This window comes from Triturus cristatus, chromosome 2_1 (genome assembly GCF_964204655.1).
Source record: "Triturus cristatus chromosome 2_1, aTriCri1.1, whole genome shotgun sequence".
In the NCBI taxonomy this organism is placed as follows: Eukaryota; Metazoa; Chordata; class Amphibia; order Caudata; family Salamandridae; genus Triturus; species Triturus cristatus.
Window position 1 is genome coordinate 419,000,130 of NC_140581.1, and position 22,700 is coordinate 419,022,829.

A 22,700-nucleotide genomic window follows, 5' to 3' on the forward strand; every position below is an offset into this window, starting at 1 on the left:
GTCTACCACTGGTGCTAGACACTGTGATAATCAGAGGGAAGATTTCAGGCTCAAAGGAAGTGACCTGAATTGATAGTGCTGCCCTGCAACTGAGAATCTCAAATTCTGTCTATGGTTTGGGTCCCAAGAGGTGATGAAACTTCCTTCCTGCAGCAACAGGAGAACTTCTTGAAGGGCTACCATCCACAAGAACAATCTTTTGAGGAATTTGTTGAGTTCTCAAAGGTCCAGAATCAATCACCATTCATAGTGTCTGTGGCTTTCTTTATGCACCTGTTAACATTCATAAGCCCCTCCCAGGATTCAGGTGGAACCCAGAAACATGATTAAGCACACTTGGGAGTCAGAGATCGATGAAGACAGGGCAGTGCAAACTACAAAAATTCAGAACACTAGACCGCTAATCATAGTAAAACATGTTATCACTTCCTAGGTTCGGATCTTTCCTGGGTCCATAGTGGTAGAGCCCTATTTAAGAACTCACTGGGCCCATGTGCTCTGCCTGGCAAAGAGTTATTAGGTGCACTGGTTGTTCGCATTTGTATTAGTTTGTTATTCATCACTCACATTAGCTTTTTTATTCCCTCTCTCTTCCCCACTGCTTCTCCTTTTAGTCCTGTATTTGTACGCTCCATGTTTTTTATACCTCCCAGATTCTGACCGGTGTTGTCGGTGGCATTCTGGAATTGTCAGCTGTAGCAACCAGTTTTATGCTAGTCAAAGCAATGCCTGCTGCTGAAAAAGGTAATCTTTTCAAACTTGCTGCATCAGAGTTTTATCAAACGGCTGTTAAATCTTACTTGCCAGTTGTGTCTCTACAGCCGGCTACACAACATCAAGTCAGTGTGGTGCTGTTCCTCGATAGATAGATATGCTGCAATGCTGGAGAGTGAGCTCCAGTCTTCTCTCTTACTCTCCTTTTTTCTATTCCCCCCAAGGCCATATTGCAGGTAGCAAGTTTAGCATTGCTACCTGCGTAAGTATTCAAGGACAGCAGGGGCTTTCAGTGGGTCTACAAACTTTGACAGTTTGCCAGGCCCAAAATAGACCAGTCTGAAAATTCATTTCAGGTGCACAAGCTATCAGAAGATCAATGAGGAATTAAAAACAGCTCTGCAAGAACAAGATTTTCTTTTAATCCCAATTACTCAATGTTTGCTAAGTTTATTTCTCACTGTTACTTCCTCACAAAGTACCGAAAATCCTATGGCAAGTAATAGTAATATGCCCAAAATTAAAGCCACTCTAGTAATGGGAACAAAAAGCGTTCCATCTGCAACTATTGACCATGGTTTCATGAAGCAGTGGAAATTACACTTTCTGTCAAACCTTTACAATTTGTTGAGGAAACTGTTAAAATGACTTTTGTGTTTAATAAAGATGCACTTAAGTGAGCAGCACCCTAAATTTTGAATCAGAGTTCCTTTGTTTCATAACTGGGCTCACTTTCTCATCAAGTTCACAGGTAATGGCGCACCCTTCAAACAGCTCATGGTGGTTTGCTAGGACTCAAACAGAGTGATCAAGATCTTATCAGTTATATTAGCCATTATCAACAGTTGATGGATGAAGCAGCTACAGCTGTTTTCAATGGACTGCAAGGAGATTTAAAAGAAGCACTGACCGATTGTAAACAGACCCACTACCTCGAAAGAGTTAATAGATTGAACACTTACAGATAAGAGCTAAACAGAGATCCCATGGGGCTGAGACAATAGGTTATAACACACAAGTGTGGAACATGAAAGGTGTAGAAGGCACTGAGCCAAAAGTCCCACAGGAAGAACGTACACAAATTGGAGAGATACAGAAGGCTTTAACAACTGAGGACAAAGAACGCAGGAGAAAGGTAGGACTAAGTCCATATTGTGGACGGACAGGTAATTTGTTTAAAAATTGCCCACAGATGCAAAGAAAAGGCTTATCACAACCTTGAACGACAGGCCAGGGACAAGGTCACACAATACCGAACTGTCTGTTAATAATAAAGCCCATATAAATCTTGTAAGATTTAATCACCACGCTTAGAGGACCTACTAATGTGTATGCTCTTGAGAATTCCAGAGTATCTAGGGGCCAGATGTACAAACATTAGGATTACTGATGTCCTACCTTCGATTCTCTCTGAATCGCAATAAGAAAATCTGTATTCCTAATGTATGAAACTCACTCAGTTTAATTTAGGGATTCCTTGTGGAACGCAAATCGACCTACCTCATGAATATTAATGAATTAGGTCACAGTTTGCAACCCATTAGGAATCACAGCCATCACAAGGATGTTGGCCTGCTGAGGTCAGCAGACCACCATGTCTGTGATTGCTTTTTCTTAAAGGATAACAGGATGCTTTTAAAAAGAGAAAAATGAAACCTTGAAGTTTCAATTTTTAAGAGTAGGCAGTGGTCTGTAGAGCCACTGTCTGCTCTTAAAAAATATTATTATTTACATTCTCAAAGGGGAAGGGGTACCTCAGGGACCCCTTCCCATTTGCAAATGGGTTACCATCAGTTTTAAAATGGTTGTAAAGTATTACTATTTTACTACCAAAATTCGGTTGCCAAACAGTAATACATGCCATTCCAATTCGGTATTTGGGAAGGAAACGCCCTAAACACGCCCCTCCCAAATACCAAGTCCCAGATGCAAAATGTGAATCACATTTTGCACATTTGGAAAAACATTTTTCTGGTCGCAAGCTGACTGATTTTGCCAATTGGACCTTTTGCGACCGGAAAAATGCTTTGCACATCCAGTCCTAGGTATTTTATGGATCATGGATTGCAATTCAAGGTTCAGATTCCTATTACAGAGGAACCTGTGAAGGAAGAGATCCAAGGGATTGATGGAATCGCTCTAACCCCAGGAGCTGGAGGTGAGGAAACCTTGCCATTGTTGAGGGAGACTCAGATGACCATGTGGAGAGAATATGGTTAAATCTAATTAATGCACCTTCTTTTCCTGTTGTATTGAGAACAACCCACCATCCCAAGAGAAAATCCAGTCCTTGTTCTGTTTTGTTTTAAAAGATTTTGCAGCCCTCCTCAGCACGAAAGGCACAGAAACTTTACCCCCACATCAAAAGTATGATCGCAGGATTGAGTTGATCCGTCGTGAACCTATTTTTTTTGGCCGGTGAAATAAGATGAGATCTTGCAATTGTATCTACAGGAAATCCTACAGACAGTGTTCATTTTACACACTGTTTCACCAGCCAGAGCATCCATCTTTTTAGTGGCACAAGCTAATGGCGAATATCATCTCTGGATTTCTGTCATCGTATATCAAATCAAAACAGAAAGATATTTTCGAAATAAGACCTTTGAGCAGCCTACAACCTGGTAATGTTTAGTGAGGGGGATGAATGGAAGAAAGCATTCAGCACACATTAAGGCCACCTTAAAATACATTGTCCTGCCTTTTGGCCTTTGCAAAACACCCGCCGTCTTCCAACACTTTGTGAACAAAATCTTTGAAGATCTATTAGATGTATTTATGATGATGTATCTGGACGTCATCTTGATTTACTCAAATACCCTTGAAAACACCATTGGAAAGTACAAGAAGTGATCATGCACCATAAAAAAAACACTTGCGGTGTGCTAAAATGAAATGCAAAGGTTTATATGAGTCACCAATTTCCGTAGACAGCTCATTCAAAGCTTTTCTACTATAATACAGCACACTGCACAGTTAACAAGAAAGGAAGTAAAGTTCTGTTGGCAAAAAGAACAGGAACAAGCCTTTCAAACCCTCAAAATGAATTTCAATTCCACTCCCATCTTGAGAAATCCAAATGGACAGCTGTATTTTATTGTTGAAAATGATGCATCTTCATTTGAATTGGAGCTGTATTATTACAATGAGATCTGGAGACCAATGAACTCTCTCCTGCAGCCTACCAGTAACAAACTTTGAAAAACACTGAACAAAAACTACATCTTTCCCAAAAAGGAGCTTTTAGCCATTAAGGAAACCTTTGGACATTGGCAACAACATTTTTAAGGGGCCTCATTATCAAATTAGGGTGTGGACTTACCATAAGAATGTACTTTAACAACTATGAAATGTGCAATTGTAATACATGCTCGATGGACATCTTGATTCAACTGCCAGAAAACCTAAAGACCCAGTTATAGAAATGAAAGGCAAACACCCTTTCTCAAAAGACTGATGGTTCAGTGCAATCTGAATTAACAGACTCTGCTCCATGCATTTTAGTCTTCTCCTCTCCACAGCCTCAATAATGTTTGGGAAGTTGTCAAACTAAGACAAACAGGAAATTCAAAACAAGTAATAAATCCAACAAGAACCTGACATTAGATGTGTCAGAAATTACGTTTTATACTGTGGTGAAACCTAGTTCCTTTTCTGCACATTGACTCAATTTACAGCGTTACTATTCACCAGCAGCAGGGAATCAGGATAAACTTTTGGTGCCCACTCTCAGGACATCTGTTATAGAGAACATTATGAAATGTGCGATATGTATTAAACTCAAAGCATCATTGACTCCTGCTGCAGGTGTTTTGCAACCACTGCATATCAACTTCAAAATTAACCATGGAGTATGATCATGATAAACTTTATAGTCCATTTAACTCTATATAAATTATTAAACTGCATTGCTGGTTGTTATCGATTACTTCACTAAAATGGGTCACCTTGTTCCACTCAAGAAGCTTCCCAGCAACATGGAATTAGCAGTAATTTTCATTATCCATGCCTTCCAGAATTTCTCATCACAGATAGAGGAACTCAATGCACAGCCCTTTATCAACAGGAATTAGCGATTCCAGCTCACCGGTTACCACCTAAAAACTGATGGTCAAATGGAATGGCTGAATCAGTCCCTGGAAACATAGATGCTTCCTCATGTATAATCTAAACACTTGGAACTGATGGATTGATTTGACGGAGAATGAATATAACAATCCATTGCATTTATCCATGAGAGAATCTGCATTCATTTGTCCTTATGCATTTAATCCACAGAAAATACCACAGAAGCTAATGACTTCCACAGTTCCCTCTGTAACTGCTTCCCTGAAAAGTCTCCAAAACATTCAAAGACCACACATCAACATCTGTTATAAGAGAAGGCAACTTCTAAATGTGTTGCAGATAGACAAAGCAGGAAACACCAAGCCATCAGAAGGGAGACAGGGTGTGGTTGTCTACAAAATATTTGACCATTCCGGGCTATCACTCTAAATTTGCACCTTGATTTGTGGTGCTATTTACAGTTTCAGGGAAAGTGGGAAATTCTGCCATATCCTCTCACTGGAAAATCCATATAGTATTTCAAATCTCTAATGTTAAACATGCTGTGTATGATATATAGTCAATAAGAAGTCTTAATAGGTTCATCACCCGAGTTTAAGGTTGAGGAACATCATTGACTCTCGTATTCACAGAGGCCAGTTACAATATCTGGTGGCCTAGAAGGGTACAAAAGATGTATCAGAGAGGTATTGGGAACCTGCAGATGAAAACAAGTTACTTACCTGTAACTACAGTTATCCAGTATTGGTATCTTTCATAGATTCACATGCCTGAATCATTCCCCGTCGCCGAGGCGGGAGTCCCACGGTAAATACAAAAGTAGTGCCAAAAATAATAGTAGTAGTAGGCCCCAAAGAAAAGGCCTGAGGCCTAGATCTTAGCAGCCTATCTACATCATTATGCCAAAAGAACCAAAAAATTGGTACCAACCAATCAGCTATCAGCACCCTCTAGGACAATCTCAGCAAAGCCAGTTCTCCTCAGATTTTCCATAGCACAAGTGGGAAGTAAGTGTCCCAAAACATAGAGAACTGACTCTACGGGGAGGAGGGTGGGTGCATGTGAATCTATGAAAGATACCAATACTGGATAACTGTAGCTACAGGTAAGTAACTTGTTTACTTATCCAGTATTGGGGTATCTTTCATAGATTCACATGCCTGAATCAGAGTAGCAAGCAGTATACCAAGTATACAGTCGTTTGCGGATGGTGAGAGACTAGTGCTGATAAACTCCCAATTGCATCCATGACTTGTGAACAAAAGGTATAATAAACCAAACCTTATAATTCAAAAAACATGTAACATACGCAGGGAAATGAAACATGCACTGTAATAACATTCTATGTCAGACATGCCATCATTGCAGAAATGGCATTGTCATGAAAAAATGCAAGACAAATATGCATTTGAAAGACAGAAAAGGTACCTGAAACTGACCTCAAAGAAAAAGATGGCATAGGACAGCTTGTCCAACTGCTGCATCGTCCTGATGCGTAGATTGAAGGTAGTAATGTCTCGTGAACGTGTGGACATTCTTCCATGTCGCAGCACGACAGATATTTTCTAGAGTCACCCCAGCAAACAACGCTGTAGACGCTGCTACCGTTCTTGTGGAGTGGGCCTTGGCTTTCCGTAGCAATGGCCTGTGAGTTTTGTCATGGCAGAAATGGATTGTAGATGCTATCCATCTGGCAATTGTGGTTTTTGTGACTGCAGTTCCCAGAGTAGTTTGGCCGTAAGCCACGAACAACTGGTCAGATTTTCTAATGCTCTTTGTTTTTTTAAGGTAGAATTTTAAAAATCTTTTAATATCAAGAGAATGTAAGGCTCTTTCCGCTGGTGTAGACGGATTTGGAAGGAAAGTCCTTAATTTTACCGGTTCATTGTGACGGTGACGGTACTTTAGGTATGAATGTAGGATTAGTCCGGAGGGTCACGTAGTCCTGAGTGAAGTGTAGAAATGGTACCTTTATAGTAAAGGCTGAATCTCACTCACTCTTCTAGCGGACGAGCCAGAAGTAAGGCAACCTTCCAGGTGAGGAATTTGAGTTCGGCTTTGTGGATCGGCTCAAATGGGTGTTTCATTAGTTGAGTTAAGACAGTGTTGAGTTCCCACTCCGGTGGAGGAAGCCTTATCGGAGGAAACGCTCGGAAAAGTCCTTTCATTAATTGTTTGATCAAAGAGGATGAACATAAAGAAGGAAGTTGAGCACCCTTTCTCAATCTGGAAAGTGCGGCTAAATTGACTTTGACTGATCAGAAGGTGAGCCCAGACTTTGCCAGATGCAACAAACAAGGAAGGATCTGTTCCGCAGGAGCTTCCACCGGGTGAACATTGTTAGCTTCGCACCAACAGCAAAATTGCTTCCATTTTAGACGGTAAGTCTTAATTGTGCTGTGAGCTCGTGATTTTGTCAATATGTCACGACAGTCCTGAGGGATGTTGAGGTCCTTGAATTCTAAGAAATCAGGAGTCATGCGTGTAAATGTAGAGACTGAGGGTCCGGGTGAAGCACCTCACCTTTGTTCCTCGACAGCATTGTGGGTGTCGGAAGAAGTCGGATCGGCTGTTCCTGGGATAATAACAGAAGCCCTTGAAACCAGTACTGGCGTGGCCACCAGGGTGCAATCAGGATGAGACGGCAGCCCTCCAATTTCATCCTGCGTATTACCCTCGAGATTAGAGGTATTGGGTGAAAAGTGTAAGCACAAATCCCGTACCATCGCATGGACAGGGCATTCCCCCTTGATCCCTGTTGAGGGTATCTGCTGGCGTAATATCGGCATTTTTTGTTGTCCTTCGTTGCGAACAAATCCAGTGCCGGCTTGCACAAAGCTCAGAGCACTCTGAGCACTTGTCTGCTCTAGCTCCCATTCATGGCAGTCCGATTGGGACCTGCTGAGCGTGTCCGCTAGGGTATTGTGGAGACCCCTGACATGTTCTGCTCTGAGGGTTATGATATGGAGTGTGACCCATTCCCACAACTCCTGACCCTCTCTTGACAAAGTTGCCGATCTTGTCCCTCCTTGCTTGTTCACGTAAAACATGCTGGTGGTATTGTCGGTTGAACCAGTACCGATGAACCTGCAATCCTTGGAAGGAAAGCTTGCAGGGACAGGAAAATCGCTCGCAATTCCAGGCAATTGATATGTTGTTTCTTGTACTCTGGAGACCACTTTCCTTGTATCTGTAAATCTTGGAGATGACCTCCCCATCCTTCCATGGAGGCATCCGTTGTGAGAACAAAATCTGGAATATCTTGTATGAAAGTGAGTCCTTCTGCTAAGTTGGGCACCAATGCAGAGCGTTTTCCATGCGTGGTGTGACTTTGAGGATGTCGTCGAAGGAACCCATTGCCTGTTGCCACTGAAGGTGTAGCTCCTCCTGTAGACGTCTCATTGGGTGTCTTGCCAAAGGGACGAGATTTATTGCGGAAGAGCACATCCCCAGGAGTTAAGCAAACATGCGGACAGAAACTGACTTTCTTCTGGAAATCAGAATTGCCAGCTTTTGAAGACGAACCTGCCGTTCGTGAGATAAGAATGCCCTGCACTGGACGGTATCCAGCAGAGCTCCTAGAAATGGAAGGACCTGCATCGGGCATAACTGAGATTTGCTCCTGTTCACAGTTATCCCCAGAGAGTTGAAAAGATGAATAGACGTTGTAACGGCAATCTTGACTGCTCTTTCCGAAGGACCCTTGATTAACCAATCGTCCAAATACGGGAAAACTTGGATTCCCCGGGATCTTAACGCTGCTGCTACAGGAGCTAGGCACTGTGTGAAGATCCTTGGAGCCGATTTTAGTCCAAACGGGAGCACTTTGAACAGATAATGGGCGCCAGCCACAGTGAAGCGAAGATATTTGCGATGCTTGGAATGTATTGGGATGTGGAAGCGTCTTCCATATCCAAAGAAGCCATAAAATCTCCCTTGTTAAGACAACCTAGAATCTATGAAAGTGTGACCATGCGAAATCCTTGTTTTTTGAGGAATCTGTTCAGGTTGCGAAGGTCTAGAATCGGGCGCCATTCTCCTGATTTCTTTTTGATCAGAAAAAATCGGGAATAGAAACCCGTCCGTTTCTGATGTGATGGAAACTTCTCCATTGCATTCTTGAGGAGCATCGTTAAAGCTTCTTTGAATAATAAGTGAAGACGAGGGGGAGGGGGTCCCTTGGGAGGAGTGGTGGGTGGCTTGGTGACAAATTCTAGGGTATGACCGTTGTTCACCAGGTCTAGAACCCATTGGTCTGAGATAATTTCTTGCCACTTGTCCACAAATGCTGAAATTTTCGCACCCACGGGAAGGGTAATAGGTGTGGAAGGCGCCCTGCGAAGATCACTGCTTTCTGTTGGCGTTCCGTCCTTGATTTTGATATCGTATTCGACCGCCCTGACGAGAGAAACCAGACGTGTTGGATTGCCTGTATGAAGATTGGTAAGTTTGTCTATATTGGGGCTGGTATTGTCTATTCTGCTGGTTTTGGTATCCTCCTCTAGAGGAAAACCCACGCCCCCTTGCACCTCTGAAGGTTTCGTGTTTGTACTGCAATGAACCCAAGGATCTTGCCGTATCTGTATCAGTTTTTTTTGCCTGGAGAGCTTTGTCGATGTGTTTTCCAAACAACGATTCGCCATCATAGGCCATGTCCAATATTTTTGTCTGGACTTCAGGTCTGAAAGTGGTGGCCTTAAGCCAACCCTGGCGCCTGAGTACTGCCGCACCAGCCAGCTGGCGAAATTTTGTATTGACAATGTCTAGTGCGCAATCTATGGTTTCAGATGCCGCACACTCTCCCTCCAATAGAATTTTTCTTGCTTCCTGTCTCTTGTCTTCCGGAATAAGCTCAATAAGTCCAGCCATCTCTGACCACATTTGGTGGTCATAACTCCCTATTATTGCTAGGGAGTTAGCTGCTCTGATGGAGGCAACTGCTATTATCGAAAACTTCTTGCCGATCAAATCAAGACAACGCCCTTCCTTGTCTGGCGGTGTAGTAATGGGTGTTGCCGGGTTCTTATATCTTTGTTGGGCAGCCTGGGAAATGACCGAATCTGGTCGAGGATGGCCAATGAGACAGGATGGACTATTGGCCGGAGCACGGTATTTCTTATCTATCCGTGGAAGCACTGCTGGCACAGATGCAGGAGTTTTCCTGATTTTGATCCCTTCTTTCCAGATGTAATCAATTATGGGGACAGCTCTCGTAATCTTTCTGGGCTTCTCCTTAAAATCATGTAGGAAGCATTCAGATTGTTCAACCGTAACAGGCAATTGAAATCTAGCAGCAGCTCGCTGCATTAGATTATGAAATCCCCCTATATCCTCTGGGGGCGAATCAGATGGTAGAGGAGTCAGTTGGGCAGACATAGGGATAATATAAGAATCCCAAGGATCTGCCGGAATGGTCTCTGGAAGTTCACCCTCTTCAAATTCCTCTTCGGAGGACGTGTCCTGACCCTGATGCGGGTCTTGAGGAGGGTCTGGAAGCTGAGGCGTTGAAACAGGAGCGTCAGGTGAAGGCAAAGGATCCGGAACCGGCACAGGTGGTGGTGGAACCTGTGGAATTACTTGCTGTGGGGGAAAACGCTGTCTGTAATCTGTTAGCATGGCTTGCAGGTCTTGTATTAGAGTTGGAGGCAGATGCGACATCTCACTCTGGCGAGGTTGCCTATGGTAAACTCTGTGATGCAGGATGACAATGTCCTCTTGATAATATTGTTCTTGATAATCTTCCCCCTCTTCATCATCGTCATCCTGACATTTGATGTGTAGCTCAGAAGGATGATGAGCTATCCCAAATGGTCCTTCTTCCTCTTCGTCCTCGTAATCATCATCCTCTTCCTGCACATATGTATCCAGGAGTTGTGAGTGAGTAAGTGGTGAAATATTGCTATAGTCATGTCTTTCAAATGTTTTGAGCTGAAAACTCCTAGATGAAACAGGTGTTTAATGAGTAGGAGCTATAAGTAATGCAGGAGCTGCAGACGGAACAGGTTAATCCCCAGTCGAAGGAATTGTCATCGACGGGCTCTTCGTCGATGGATTCGTCGTCGACGGGCTCTTTGTCAATGTTGTCGACGGGATCGTCGTCGATGGGATCGTCGTCGACGGGCTCGACGTCGACGGGCTCGTCGTCGACAGGATCATCGGCGACGGGCTCGACGTCGACGGGATCATCGTCGACGGAGTTGTCAACGGGGTAGTAACCAGCTGCACCTTCGTCAACGAAACTTCTCTCGTCGACGGTTACGTTGTTGATATGGATTTCGACGCTGACTTCGTCGAAGCGAGGTCTTCGTCGACGATTCCTCGACGACGGTTTTCTTTGACAGGATAGTAATCCTCGTCGACAGTATAGGAGAGGTGATAGACGTCGTCGAGACAGTCTCCGTCGACGAAGGAGCAGAAGAAGTGACAGAAATCGTTGACGAAGGAGGGAAAGCCAGAGATTTTGAAAGGCTTTTACTCACAGTTTTTGAAGATGTCTTTTCAGAGTCCCTGAGAGCAGAGTCCTGAGGAGAGTGCGCTGACCCAGAGGAGATGAGAGGAGTCCTCTGAGAAGGGCCAGAAGTAGAGTGGGAAGATTTATGGTGTTTTTTCCCCTCGCTTGAAGAGCTGTCATGAGACCTAGCTCTCTTGCTGGAAGTTGAGGCTCTATCATCCTCTTCAGCCGAAGAGGATTTAAGCCATAACAGCACTCTCGCCTCCCTATCCCTAAGAGTCTTAGTAGGGAAGGTTCCGGCAAATTTTGCAATGTTTTGCTTCATGTTTAGGGTAGAGGCAGTAGATGCAGTCCATATGCTGGTCATCAACATGGACTCTCTTCTTGGCGCAGGTTCTGCAGGAATTGAACAAGCCTTTCTTGTCAGACATCATGGAATAAAGTAGAAAACTGAGTGGCACTCAGGGAGACTCCCTTCCACACGACGTGCGGTGGAAATCTGAGGAGAACTGGCTCTGCTGAGAGTGTTCTAGAGGGTGCTGATAGCTGATTGGTTGGTACCATTTTTTTGGTTCTTTTGGCATAATGATGTAGATAGGCTGCTAAGATCTAGGCCTAAGGCCTTTTCTTTGGGGCCTACTACTACTATTATTTTTGGCACTACTTTTGTATTTACCATGGGACACCCGCCTCATCGACGGGGAATGATACAGGCATGTGAATTTATGAAAGATACCCCAATACTGGATAAATTAGCAATACCCCGATGCTGGGGCAGAGTCTCCATAAATGCCTTCGGCTGAAACTTGGACCTACGATTCCTTCTCGGGGAAGGTGGGCCAATAGCAGTGTCAGAGGGGGGTAATCTTTGGGTGGTGTGTGGGTGGTTACTATCATGATTTAGGGACACTTTAGGACACCCGAGCCTCACACTCGTAGAGCCTCACACTCGTACAGAGGTGCAGGACCTTTTTGTGTGCTGCCTAGGCTCCTTCATGACCCCTCTCCTTCTCAGCAGTATCTTTCGCATGCAAGAGCACTTACAATGCCATTCCTGAGCTGTCTGTTAGCTCTCTCGCTGAAAGAGGGGCCAAGGTAATGCCTCCTGGCAATCTTAAATGAAGTTTCCAGGTTTTGGTCCCACATTGGGCATAAAGAGTTGGTGGCAGTTCCATCAAACCTGAAGCACAGAGAGTTTCTCTTTCTCTGTCACCACTAGTAGAGAAATCATGGCACCATGGCTGGTCGTTTCTATCCCATCTTTAAACCAACAGTCATCTTGGAGACCTCATCTTGGCAGATCTGTGCATTTTGCTTATCCTATTAAGACTGGTGCACCCAAGGTCTTTGGTGGAAGGGGCTAGCAGGAGGGTGGTGGGGAAGAGGGGTTTGGGATGTCTTCTCTCAGGGGAGGCCCAAACATGGGTACAAAAGAAAGGGAGATTGTCCCACTCAAATATCTGTAAATTGGTAGGGGATAGCCGTTCTAGAGTTTCAAAGGAGCCCTCTGACTTTCTATTTTGCACCAAACAGTCTGACCCACTACAAAGGATCCCTGGAATTTCCAAAAGGAGCCCTGTCATTCAACTTCTGCTGTCTCAACTCTCTCCAACCCTCCACCATAGGTACTACATGGAGGTTGGAAACACAAAATGGTTTCCAGTGTGACAATTGCCACCTGTAGCATATGCCCCATACATCTACACACAGCAGTAATATGTACACAACTGATATCCATGTCCCACATGGATGCATGAAGGACCCAGGAGTAGGAGACTGACAGAACAAATTTAAAAAGCTGGGACCCTCCTGACAAGGACTGGTAAAAAGGCCTGCTTTCCTACCATAACTGCTATTTCTGCCACCACCGTCAATCCTCGATAGCCTGTTGAGCTAACGGTAGTCATGCTCAGTAAAAGGGGGGTGAACATTGAGTGCCCTCCAAGAATGGGGAGAGGAGTTGGCCTGATGGCTAGGGCGGTCGACCTCGAATCTGGGGAACCAGGTTCGAGTCTCGGCAATGACGCTGAACATCCTGTGATTCTGGGCAAATCACTTAATTTCCCCGTGCCTTACAAAAATGAATGTGTCCTCATGTAACGCAACTGGGGCTATGTAAAGCGCTCTGATACCCGATACCGGGTTAAGTTCGCACTATATAAAACCTCAGTAAAAAAAAAAAAAAATCACAGACCCTTGTTCTAAGTCTCAATCAATGTTGCTAAAATGTCTCTTGTGTACACACAATTGTTATCTGTGCTGTGATAGGGTAAGAAATCTATAGCTTGATATGATGAACTTGAGACAAGGGTACACGCTCTCCAGAGCCATGCAGGGGACGTTTTTCCATTTCACCACATACCAATAAAGTATCATTAGATTTAACTGCAAACTGTATTGAAATTAATTCGATCGGAGATTACCACCCTTAGAACATTATTCTTTAGCTTTACATATTTACAGCTAGTTTACTTACTTCCGGGTACAACAGATCCTCCACAGTGGGTCACTACAGAACATTCTATACTTAATGGAAGTGATGGTCTAGATTTCCTTAATGGACTCCGTCATCCACATTGCTCTCCCTGCATCCAATAATGCAAGCTACTTATCAAACATGGCAACGTGCACATAGCATCCTCCGAATTGGCCACCGATTACACCTTAAAGCCCCACTCTGGGGTAATAAAAGCATTCGTATAAGAGGTTGTGCACTTCAATTATCTAGTTGTAAATCAAGAGGAATACACATGATTGATCAACTTATCCTAAATGGAGAACTAAAATCCTTTGATTCACTTAGAGAAGAGTTTGATCTCCCGCCGCATCAGCTCACACTTTACTTACAACTGCAGTGCTGTCTCAAAGGATGTCTTGGTTCTTCTCCCTGGTCTCTGAATTTTTCGACCATCTTGGACTACCTTTTTACTTGGGGTCAACATAAAGGGGTATTATCAGGCCTGTATGGTGTCTTGATCCACCACCTATATTCACAACCACTTCTCAAAGCTCTTCAAGAGAAATGGCAAGACCGTCTACACATCATTATTGAAGACGGTGACTGGTCGGATATGATAGAATCTCTAGACAAGGGTACCAGCGAGGCTTGTTTGAAGGTCTCCCTTTTTAAGACCTTACATGATTGGCATTTGACACCTCTAAAATTACAAACAGCAGGACTTCTACCTCACTCTATATGTTGGACGTGTACCGGTGTTAATTGTGATCTTCCCCTCATATTCTGAGGCTGCCTTTCCATGCAGAATTTTGGGGCATATGTTGGGAAAACACTAAAGGATTTGATCCCTTCTCTCCACACTCCTCTTACCCCATTATTTTATTACATGATTTTAGAAGCCTTATTACTATTACACGCCCGCAACATCGTCTTTTACATACTGCACTCTCCACAGCTAAAAACTGTATTCTGCGACATTGGAAATCATCTAGTCCCCCTACACAGGAAGAATGGATGGTAGCAATGATTCAAACTGCTTCTCATGAACGTATTATTTATAGATTACAAGGTCAAGAGGACATTTTTCAGCAAGTTTGGGCTCCCTTTCTTCACAATCCTTGAATTCTTTTCTTTCCACTCTTATCATACGATATAACCTTATATTCTAATCCTTCTTTAATTTATATATATTCATTTGCATATATTTATACTTTATTATTCATCTAATATTTGTGTATTCATTTAAGTTTTCTCTACTACCTATTCCTTTTTCTATTCTACAAAACATTACTCATTTTCTAATATATATACTCAAATTATTTTCTTCCTCTGCTCTATAATGTTATATAACTAATTTTATATAACTTATCTATTACTTTTGTTTATTATTATATATGATTTATTGCTACTTTGTATGAACACAAGTTATTTAAAAAAAATTGCATACATATTCTTGTTTCTATGTATTGTTAATTCCTTTTCTCAATAAATGAATATGAACTATAAAAACTAAAAACAAAAAAACTTTAAAAAAAAAAGAAATTAATTCGATTGAAGTGGGAGAGTGAGAAAGAGGGGCTGTAGAGGCCGAGGGTAAAACAGAAATATATTTAGATAAAAAGATGAACAAAGAGCTTGATGACAGAAGAGAAGAGATGATGTAGAACTGGAAGGGGAAAATTAGAAGCGGAGAGAGAGAAAGAAACAGAGAAGTGAAGTAGGGGGGACTGCGGAGGGAAATGAAGGAGGGGAAAACAGGTCAGAGGTAGTAGAGAGATAAAAAGGAAAGCTTGACTGAACATATTATGCTTTAAATATTAATTTTGTAATTAAACGCACTACAAAAATGGCAACAATATCTAATTCCCTGCAAAATAAGTGGAAAGTATGTATTTAGGTACAAGGCTGATATACTCACATCTGTGTTGCAGGAACGGTAACGTTTTCTCTCTCCAAGGCAATACTTTCCTCCACCTGAAGGTCTGAAAAAAGATTTCATTTAGTTTTTTAATGTGACTGGTGCATCTCCAACTGTAAACTAATTGCAGCAATATAGAAAAAATATAATAGAAATACACATGCTTGTATATAATGCTTCAATTCGCATGCAGCGTCTTGAAGCTGCAAGTCGTCAATGACCATGTAAGCCCAGTTCAATAATCATTTTCCTTTCCCCACTATGAATTTATGCTCAAAATATGGCATGCAGGACTGATCACATAACTGCCCAGGAAGGAACTCAGCCGAGAGAGGACTCGTGGCTAAGTCTAGTTACGTCACCAACCTGAGTCCCTGTGAGAAGTGTGACATAAGGCTCTTAGCAAAGCAAAGAGAATGACGAACCGTCACTGGAATTGTGAGCTGTAAAATACACATATTTTTATTTTGTAAAAAGCGGAGTGGTTTCTTGTGAAATATGTCTATCACTAGGTCAGGATGCTCTAAATCATACAGAGGCAGCATGTCAAGAAGATAGTGTTGCACATGTCTCTACCACTGCTACTCAGTTGAAGGGCATTGCCTCCATTAGCACATGTGTACCACGTTGCCTTATGAATGTGATGACCTTTAAAGGTTTCTTGTGGGGCTCACCTTCTTTCTTTGTTGCATATCTTTTGAGACTTGACACAAGAGTGCCATACCCAGTAAAAACATTGTTTTGGTAACTAAGGCACATGAGCATATAAACAAATGGCCCCTGTCCACGTGGTTCTTAAATAGGGTAGGTCTTTCCTAAAGAGCAGTTAAGAAAGGTTCACACAGGGTTTCTTAAAATATCTTTTGCTGCCCAGTTCCTCACGGCTCAGCCTTGTCACAGGTTTGATTTAATTGGCATACTAAACGCCTACTGATTTATATAAGAGTCATTAATCTGTGTGTCACTGCTAAGCAAGAGCAGGATTAAAACTAGAGTTGGTCAGATGGTTCCTATGGGTCAATTCAATGCCAAAGCAAGCTTTAGTTCCAAATGGGTTTGCTAATTATTAAGCCATGCACAGTTTCTTCCAAAAGGGCACGTATAAATGGTGACAGGCAGTGGTCAATGCAAAAGGTGGAAACTGTGGTCAATGCAACAGCCAGCAATGGCTACCCTTAGTAGTTTCAAGGATGTTCCAGGTACTTACAATATCACTTGGACAAAACAGCAGATACTGCACAATCCATCAACTTCTCTTATGGCCTCATATCGTGGAATCACTTAAGAGAGGATTTTAAAGGTACTTTGCTGATTTCCTTTGAAAACTGTACTTTAATCAGAATCTTAGGTTTAGTTAGTAAAGTAAATCGGAGATCTAGGCCGATGTACAGTAGCAGATAGATACACTGCCATCTGGCAATGAGACTAAAGACAAATGAAAAGCTTCTATACTTTGTGTACCACTCTTCATGGCTGACATCAAGACGACTACTTCTCTTTGAGAACGTTCAGATCTTTGAATTAATTTCTTGAAGGCATTGCGCTGGGTAGTGCCATATATAGATTACCAAAGTAAACTATAAAATTTGTCTCCTTTGCCCAAATGTAGATGCACTTGCCCATACATTTATATAACGGTCATTTTCAGAGGCCGTTCTGTTTATTAAAATAACCTCGTGTTTCAGCAGCGTAAATTAAAAAAAGGGGCTGTATAGAATACGTCAGTGGAAGTGTGCCTGATGGGAGTTCATTCATAGCAAAGTGCCATTATTGAGCCATCAATGCCTGTTTTGTAAAAGCAGGCACATCTGTTTACAGTCACATGTAATAAGCACTTTTCTCATCTTCCATCCTATGCTGGGGGGGGGGAGGGAGGTTTTCATCCTCCTGTTCAATTCCATGCTGATCTTAGGCACCATGTTTGTGAGGGTGACCAAGTATTTTGTAGCCTCGTATGTAGGGCCGTGAACCAAAGAAAAAAAATGTTACACACAGTAACAGAAAAGACAACTATTGTAGGACAGGTCAAATAGATTGCATCCATCAGATAAGAAATCCTTCCAACCAAAAATCCAAATGGGCATAAACAGTGACAGATTTTAAATAAGGAAGTGTGGGGAAAGAGGGGAGGACATTGCTATAAAGTAATGAAGTGACTTTATGAAATATTTTTCTTTTGTTCTTTTGTCTTTAAAACAAGAAAAAAACAAGGTAAAATACCGATTTTTTATAACGGAAACACATCTGCTCTGCCAAAGCCATTTAAAATAATACTGTTTTGAGGATACATTTGCTTGCTGCATCCAACTAAACATCTAGAAATAAGCAGCATGTACTCTATAAACTTCACCATCAATCAATGAATCGGGAATATGAACTTATACACAAGTGCTGATTTCTGACCCCAGAAAGGTCATGAATTTTGACTTATGCCAACGTGACTAATATATTACGGTTTGTACAGAGCATTTCTACTAGCAGTATTCCCCAATGCTGTTGTATTAGGCCACTGCGTATCATCATCACTTCCACTTTAAAATGTGCTTAGTTTTAATAAAGATCTTTACAGGGTCACTAGCTGAAATGATATCATGAGAAACGCCATGTTCCATTATATTATGAGATATCATTTAAGACTCTAATACATTTTGTGAGTTGCGCTCTTGGTTAATTTGTATTGCTTTAATTAGAATAAAGTGCCATATATAAAAGGATTGCTCTATGGTAAAGCTCGAGGCTGCAAACAAGGTCTCCATTGTTTCATGAAGTAACGTGATTATCATATAAATGCATCATTTTACAATATACATATTTTCCAATCCTCTCACAATGTTCTTGTTTTTCATACAAAATAATGGGAGACATGTCTAGTGACTTGCAACTAGGAACCAATTATCATGAAGTATAACATGTGACATCTAATCAAGTATTATCACAACTATACATCTTACACACTAGCTGGTAATAGTGGTAAAATATCCATGATTTCAAAACATTCATCAAAAAAATCATAAGTGCATGAATAGTTATATCTTCAAAATAATACCCCAAGGATACGAATACCCCTAAAACAGTGCGTTTGGAAAAAAGAGCGTACCTATGAATTATATCACACTTTTTTCATTTTAATTAATAAGCACATTATTCTGTGACTGTGTGGCACAAAATCACTGCACTCTAAATTTTATATACAATACAAAATGAATAAGTTCTAAAATATGAAACTCACGTTTGGTCAAGCTGTCCTGCATAGCAATTCCAGACGCCTGTTTCAGCAAAGATTCATTAGCACAGAAGTAAAATATTTTATGTTGCATATCATAAGAAACTACATTAGTGAATTGATTCCAAATGTGTCTTTTTGTTGGCTCCAGCTTACTTTAGCTACTTACGCTGGACTGTCACAATGTCTTATGGATGAGGACACGCCTCCCCCGCAGGTCCGGCTGCATTCGCCCCAGATGGACCACGGGCCCCAGTCCCCATCTATGCTCTGGGGCCAAGTGCCAAAGGGAACACACTCGCCATGATAGCACCACTGAAAAATTCCACAGAAAAAAGAAAATGATCAGAACTGACAGAACATTCAGGACAACAACATGCAAGGATCACGTATATAGTCATCGGTTTACTTTTCACCACATTTGCCAGCTCTACCATATCATCATGACCTGAGTCAGACAGTTCTGGTTACGCAGTACTCTGCTTGATGGTACTTGTAGTTCCAACTACACTGTAGGGAAGGTTAGCAACGGATTTCAGGAGTAAACTGACATGGAAACAGTAGAGTTCTGGTATGCAAAACAGTAGTCCCACATTTTTTTGCTTGGACAACCTCAAAATTCTCATTGCCCTTCCATTTGATTAAATATTTACATTGAACCTTATCATATTGACAGATAAGAAGTGATGGACAATTGCCTTCTCTTAACTGTCCTTAATTTGTGCTGGTAGTTGCAGGTGGTGGGCAGTGACATTCATTTTTCAGAACAAAAACATATTTTAAGTCACCCGATTTTAAGACTTTGACCCCAGAGCAAGAGAGCGACAATAGCAAAGGTAGAAAGAAGGAGGAAGAGAAATATAGTAAATCAGAGTAACAAAAAGAGAAAGTGAGGACATAAGAGTGACATAAAGAGACAGGATGCGTAGGGCGGCAGACGAAAAAGGTATAAGATGGAATCAAGACTAGACGAACTTTGTATTTGGCAAAGATGGTATTCAGCATTAACTCAGCGAACGTCTAAGAAAAACTTTGAACCCCAGCATTTATTTATTTATTTATTTTCTAAAAAAAAAACAAATGGCTGGAATAAGGTACCTACCCACTGTGACTTGGTTCAATTAGTTAACTGTTCTCCAAATCAAGCGTGAATATTATGGCCTCTGCTGCCCAGCATTTTAAGCCTTAGAAAAGACCTCCAAAGGTCTCTCTGCCTCACTAAGCTTCATCGTGTCTCCAACGGCTCGACTCTTGCATTCTTTTCAGACATTTCGGTCGTTTTCAGGCCTGTTTAAAAACATTATAAAATCCCTGGACATGGAAAGTTCCCTGCGAATGCATTTTTATGATGACAATCCCTTTGATTAATGCTCCGGGGCCGGAGGAGAGGAATTTCTTACAGTGCTTTGTCTACGTTAGCACTGCAGACATAATAAAAGTAATGCCAGGACAATGGTACGTCAAAAAAGGCTTGCATACGAGCTAACTCAAACACCTACATACAAAGCATGAAACGCAGACCCACGATAAAGAGCCCCCGGTTGCAATTTGGAATCAGTGGCATAGCAAGGGTGCCATGGACCCTAAAATGCCCTAATACATCCCAAGGCACGCTTCCCCATCCTGAGGTTTGGTAGGTAAAGGCAGTCGTAGATGGAGTGCTGAAAGCCCCACTGATCGTCAGCCACGGCACCTGCTGCACTAGTGAGGGTTCCGCTTCTAACTGGAATAAATAATCTTGCCTATTATAATAGTACGGTAGTTACATACAATTTGCCACAAAGGTATTTATAATAGGCTTACTATCAACTACCTATTATTTGTGTAACTGCATTTTAACTCAAGACACGGTTAGAACAATGTCGTTCTATCTCTCAAGCCTTCCCCCCAGCTTGCAAGCAATTTCCAATAAAATCTCCAGTATGAATAGGATCAGTTTCTAATCAGATGGGTGGGTGATCATTATTTGGCTATAATATCTCCAGATGCAATGCATCAATGTTTTTTTTGTGAGAGCCCGAAGGTATTGAAGCGATTAACATGAGCACCAGTTATATTACACAAGGCCACGTTAATTTTTTGTTTTTTCAGCCACGGGGAGTTGAAATGATTTGCCTAAAATCACAGGATGTTGAGTCGACGCCGAGATTCAAGTCTGGCTCCCCAGTTCCAAAGCCAGCAGCAACAGTGGCTGTTACCCCATAGGTGAAAATCACAGTATTTACTTGTTTGCTTGGGTTTAACAGATGATTCCATATCACTGGGACACCCCAGTTATAGGCATAGTTTTTCATTAAACAAATCATTGCATCTGTAGGCTAAGTTCATTTAAATTAAAACAATATCACTGAAGCACTTGAACACAATGTTTTATAAAAGAAAGACCCACGACAGGGAAAATAGTTTTCCCTAAACATTGAGTAATTTTGTAACCCTAAATATGGTCAATCTGGGTTTGAAGGTAGGTAAACTGACAACTAATCTAGTGTACAATAGGGTATTTTTTCAGTGTTTGGTGGTCATTTGTTCCATTATAAACGAACAATCATGCAATGGTTTAGTAAAAGAAACTTTGAGATAATCCTAATACATTCTGTGGTCAGTCAGAAAACAAGTGAAAACCTCCTACCAAGCTCAGTATCTCGAGCGAGCATCTCCAGGCAACTGAAGAAGCATACTTGGATGAACCCCAGTCAAATTGCTGCTGCAGAGAACTCCCCGAGGGTCCTCTATCAGGTATTACAGTCTTTTGTCAAACCGGCTGCCTGTGAAAGCTCTGAGTTGGCGTCTCAACAGCTTTGTGACAAAATATCTTCATTTTTTTCAAATAAAATAGACACGATTTATGAGAAAATAGTTGATTCTAACAATGCTAACACTACTGACTCTACCCTTGTCTTTCAAGACACGGAACATGTGCACAATGTACACTTTCTAGACACTTTTCCCCCCATCACCTCTAAGGACCTACTAGCATTAACTACACAGATTAAAAGCGGTAGTCCAGATGACATTATACCTGCCAGACTTATGCCTATTTTATCTGAACAACTATGTCCTATGATTGGGAAACTTGTTAATCTGTCTCTTTATTCGGGTTCCGTCCCCAGAGAATGGAAGCGTGCGCTGGTAAGGCCCATTAGGAAAAATACCACCATTCCATGGACTGAACTAGCCAATCTAAGGCCCATCTCACTGCTACCTTTTCTGGGGAAATTGACAGAAAAATATGTCAATAGACTCTTATCCGGCTACATTGAATTTGTGGGCGGCCTAGACTATTCTCAATCGGGGTTTAGGCCGAAACATAGCACTGAGTCCACCCTTTTGTCTGTGGTAGACGACCTACACATGTTCCAAGACAAAGGCTATGCGGTGATCTTAGTATTACTTGACTTGTCAGCAGCGTTCGACACCGTGTCACATAACATTCTTATTAACCGGTTGTCGAACGTAGGAGTTAAGAACAAAGCCCTTGCCTGGTTGAGGAGCTTTCTTACTGATCGTACCCAGACTGTCACCATGGGCACGTACCGTTCTAGGGAGGTAGAAATTACGAAAGGGGTGCCACAGGGCTCTTGTCTGAGCCCTACGCTCTTTAACATCTGTGTGGCACCCCTGGCAAGAGTGATGCGCAAATTCGGTTTCATCCCCGTGTCATATGCTGATGACACGCAGCTCCTCTTTCCTTTCAAAACCCTTACTACGGAAATAAAGAACTCCTTCTCTGCAGGCATGAAGGCTGTAGGACAATGGATGTCCACTATCTACCTACAATGCAACGTCAGTAAAACTGAGATTATGCTGTTCGGGTAAGCCAAGATACTGTGGTCCCCTGACTGGTGGCCTTCTGATCTTGGCACTGTCC

At 42.1% G+C, this 22,700-nt stretch overlaps 1 protein-coding gene across 1 annotated transcript in view; it reads right to left on the reverse strand.

The window, feature by feature from the left end:
* ADAMTS6 (ADAM metallopeptidase with thrombospondin type 1 motif 6) overlaps nt 1-22,700 on the reverse strand; it is a 1,840,341-nt gene that overhangs the window by 483,304 nt on the left and 1,334,337 nt on the right. Inside the window, exons 13-14 of the mRNA XM_085631708.1 lie at nt 19,002-19,147; nt 15,610-15,673 (exon numbers count right to left, since the gene is read on the reverse strand). Coding sequence (XP_085487834.1) covers nt 15,610-15,673; nt 19,002-19,147 — 210 coding nt within the window. The remainder of the gene's footprint in view (nt 1-15,609; nt 15,674-19,001; nt 19,148-22,700) is intronic.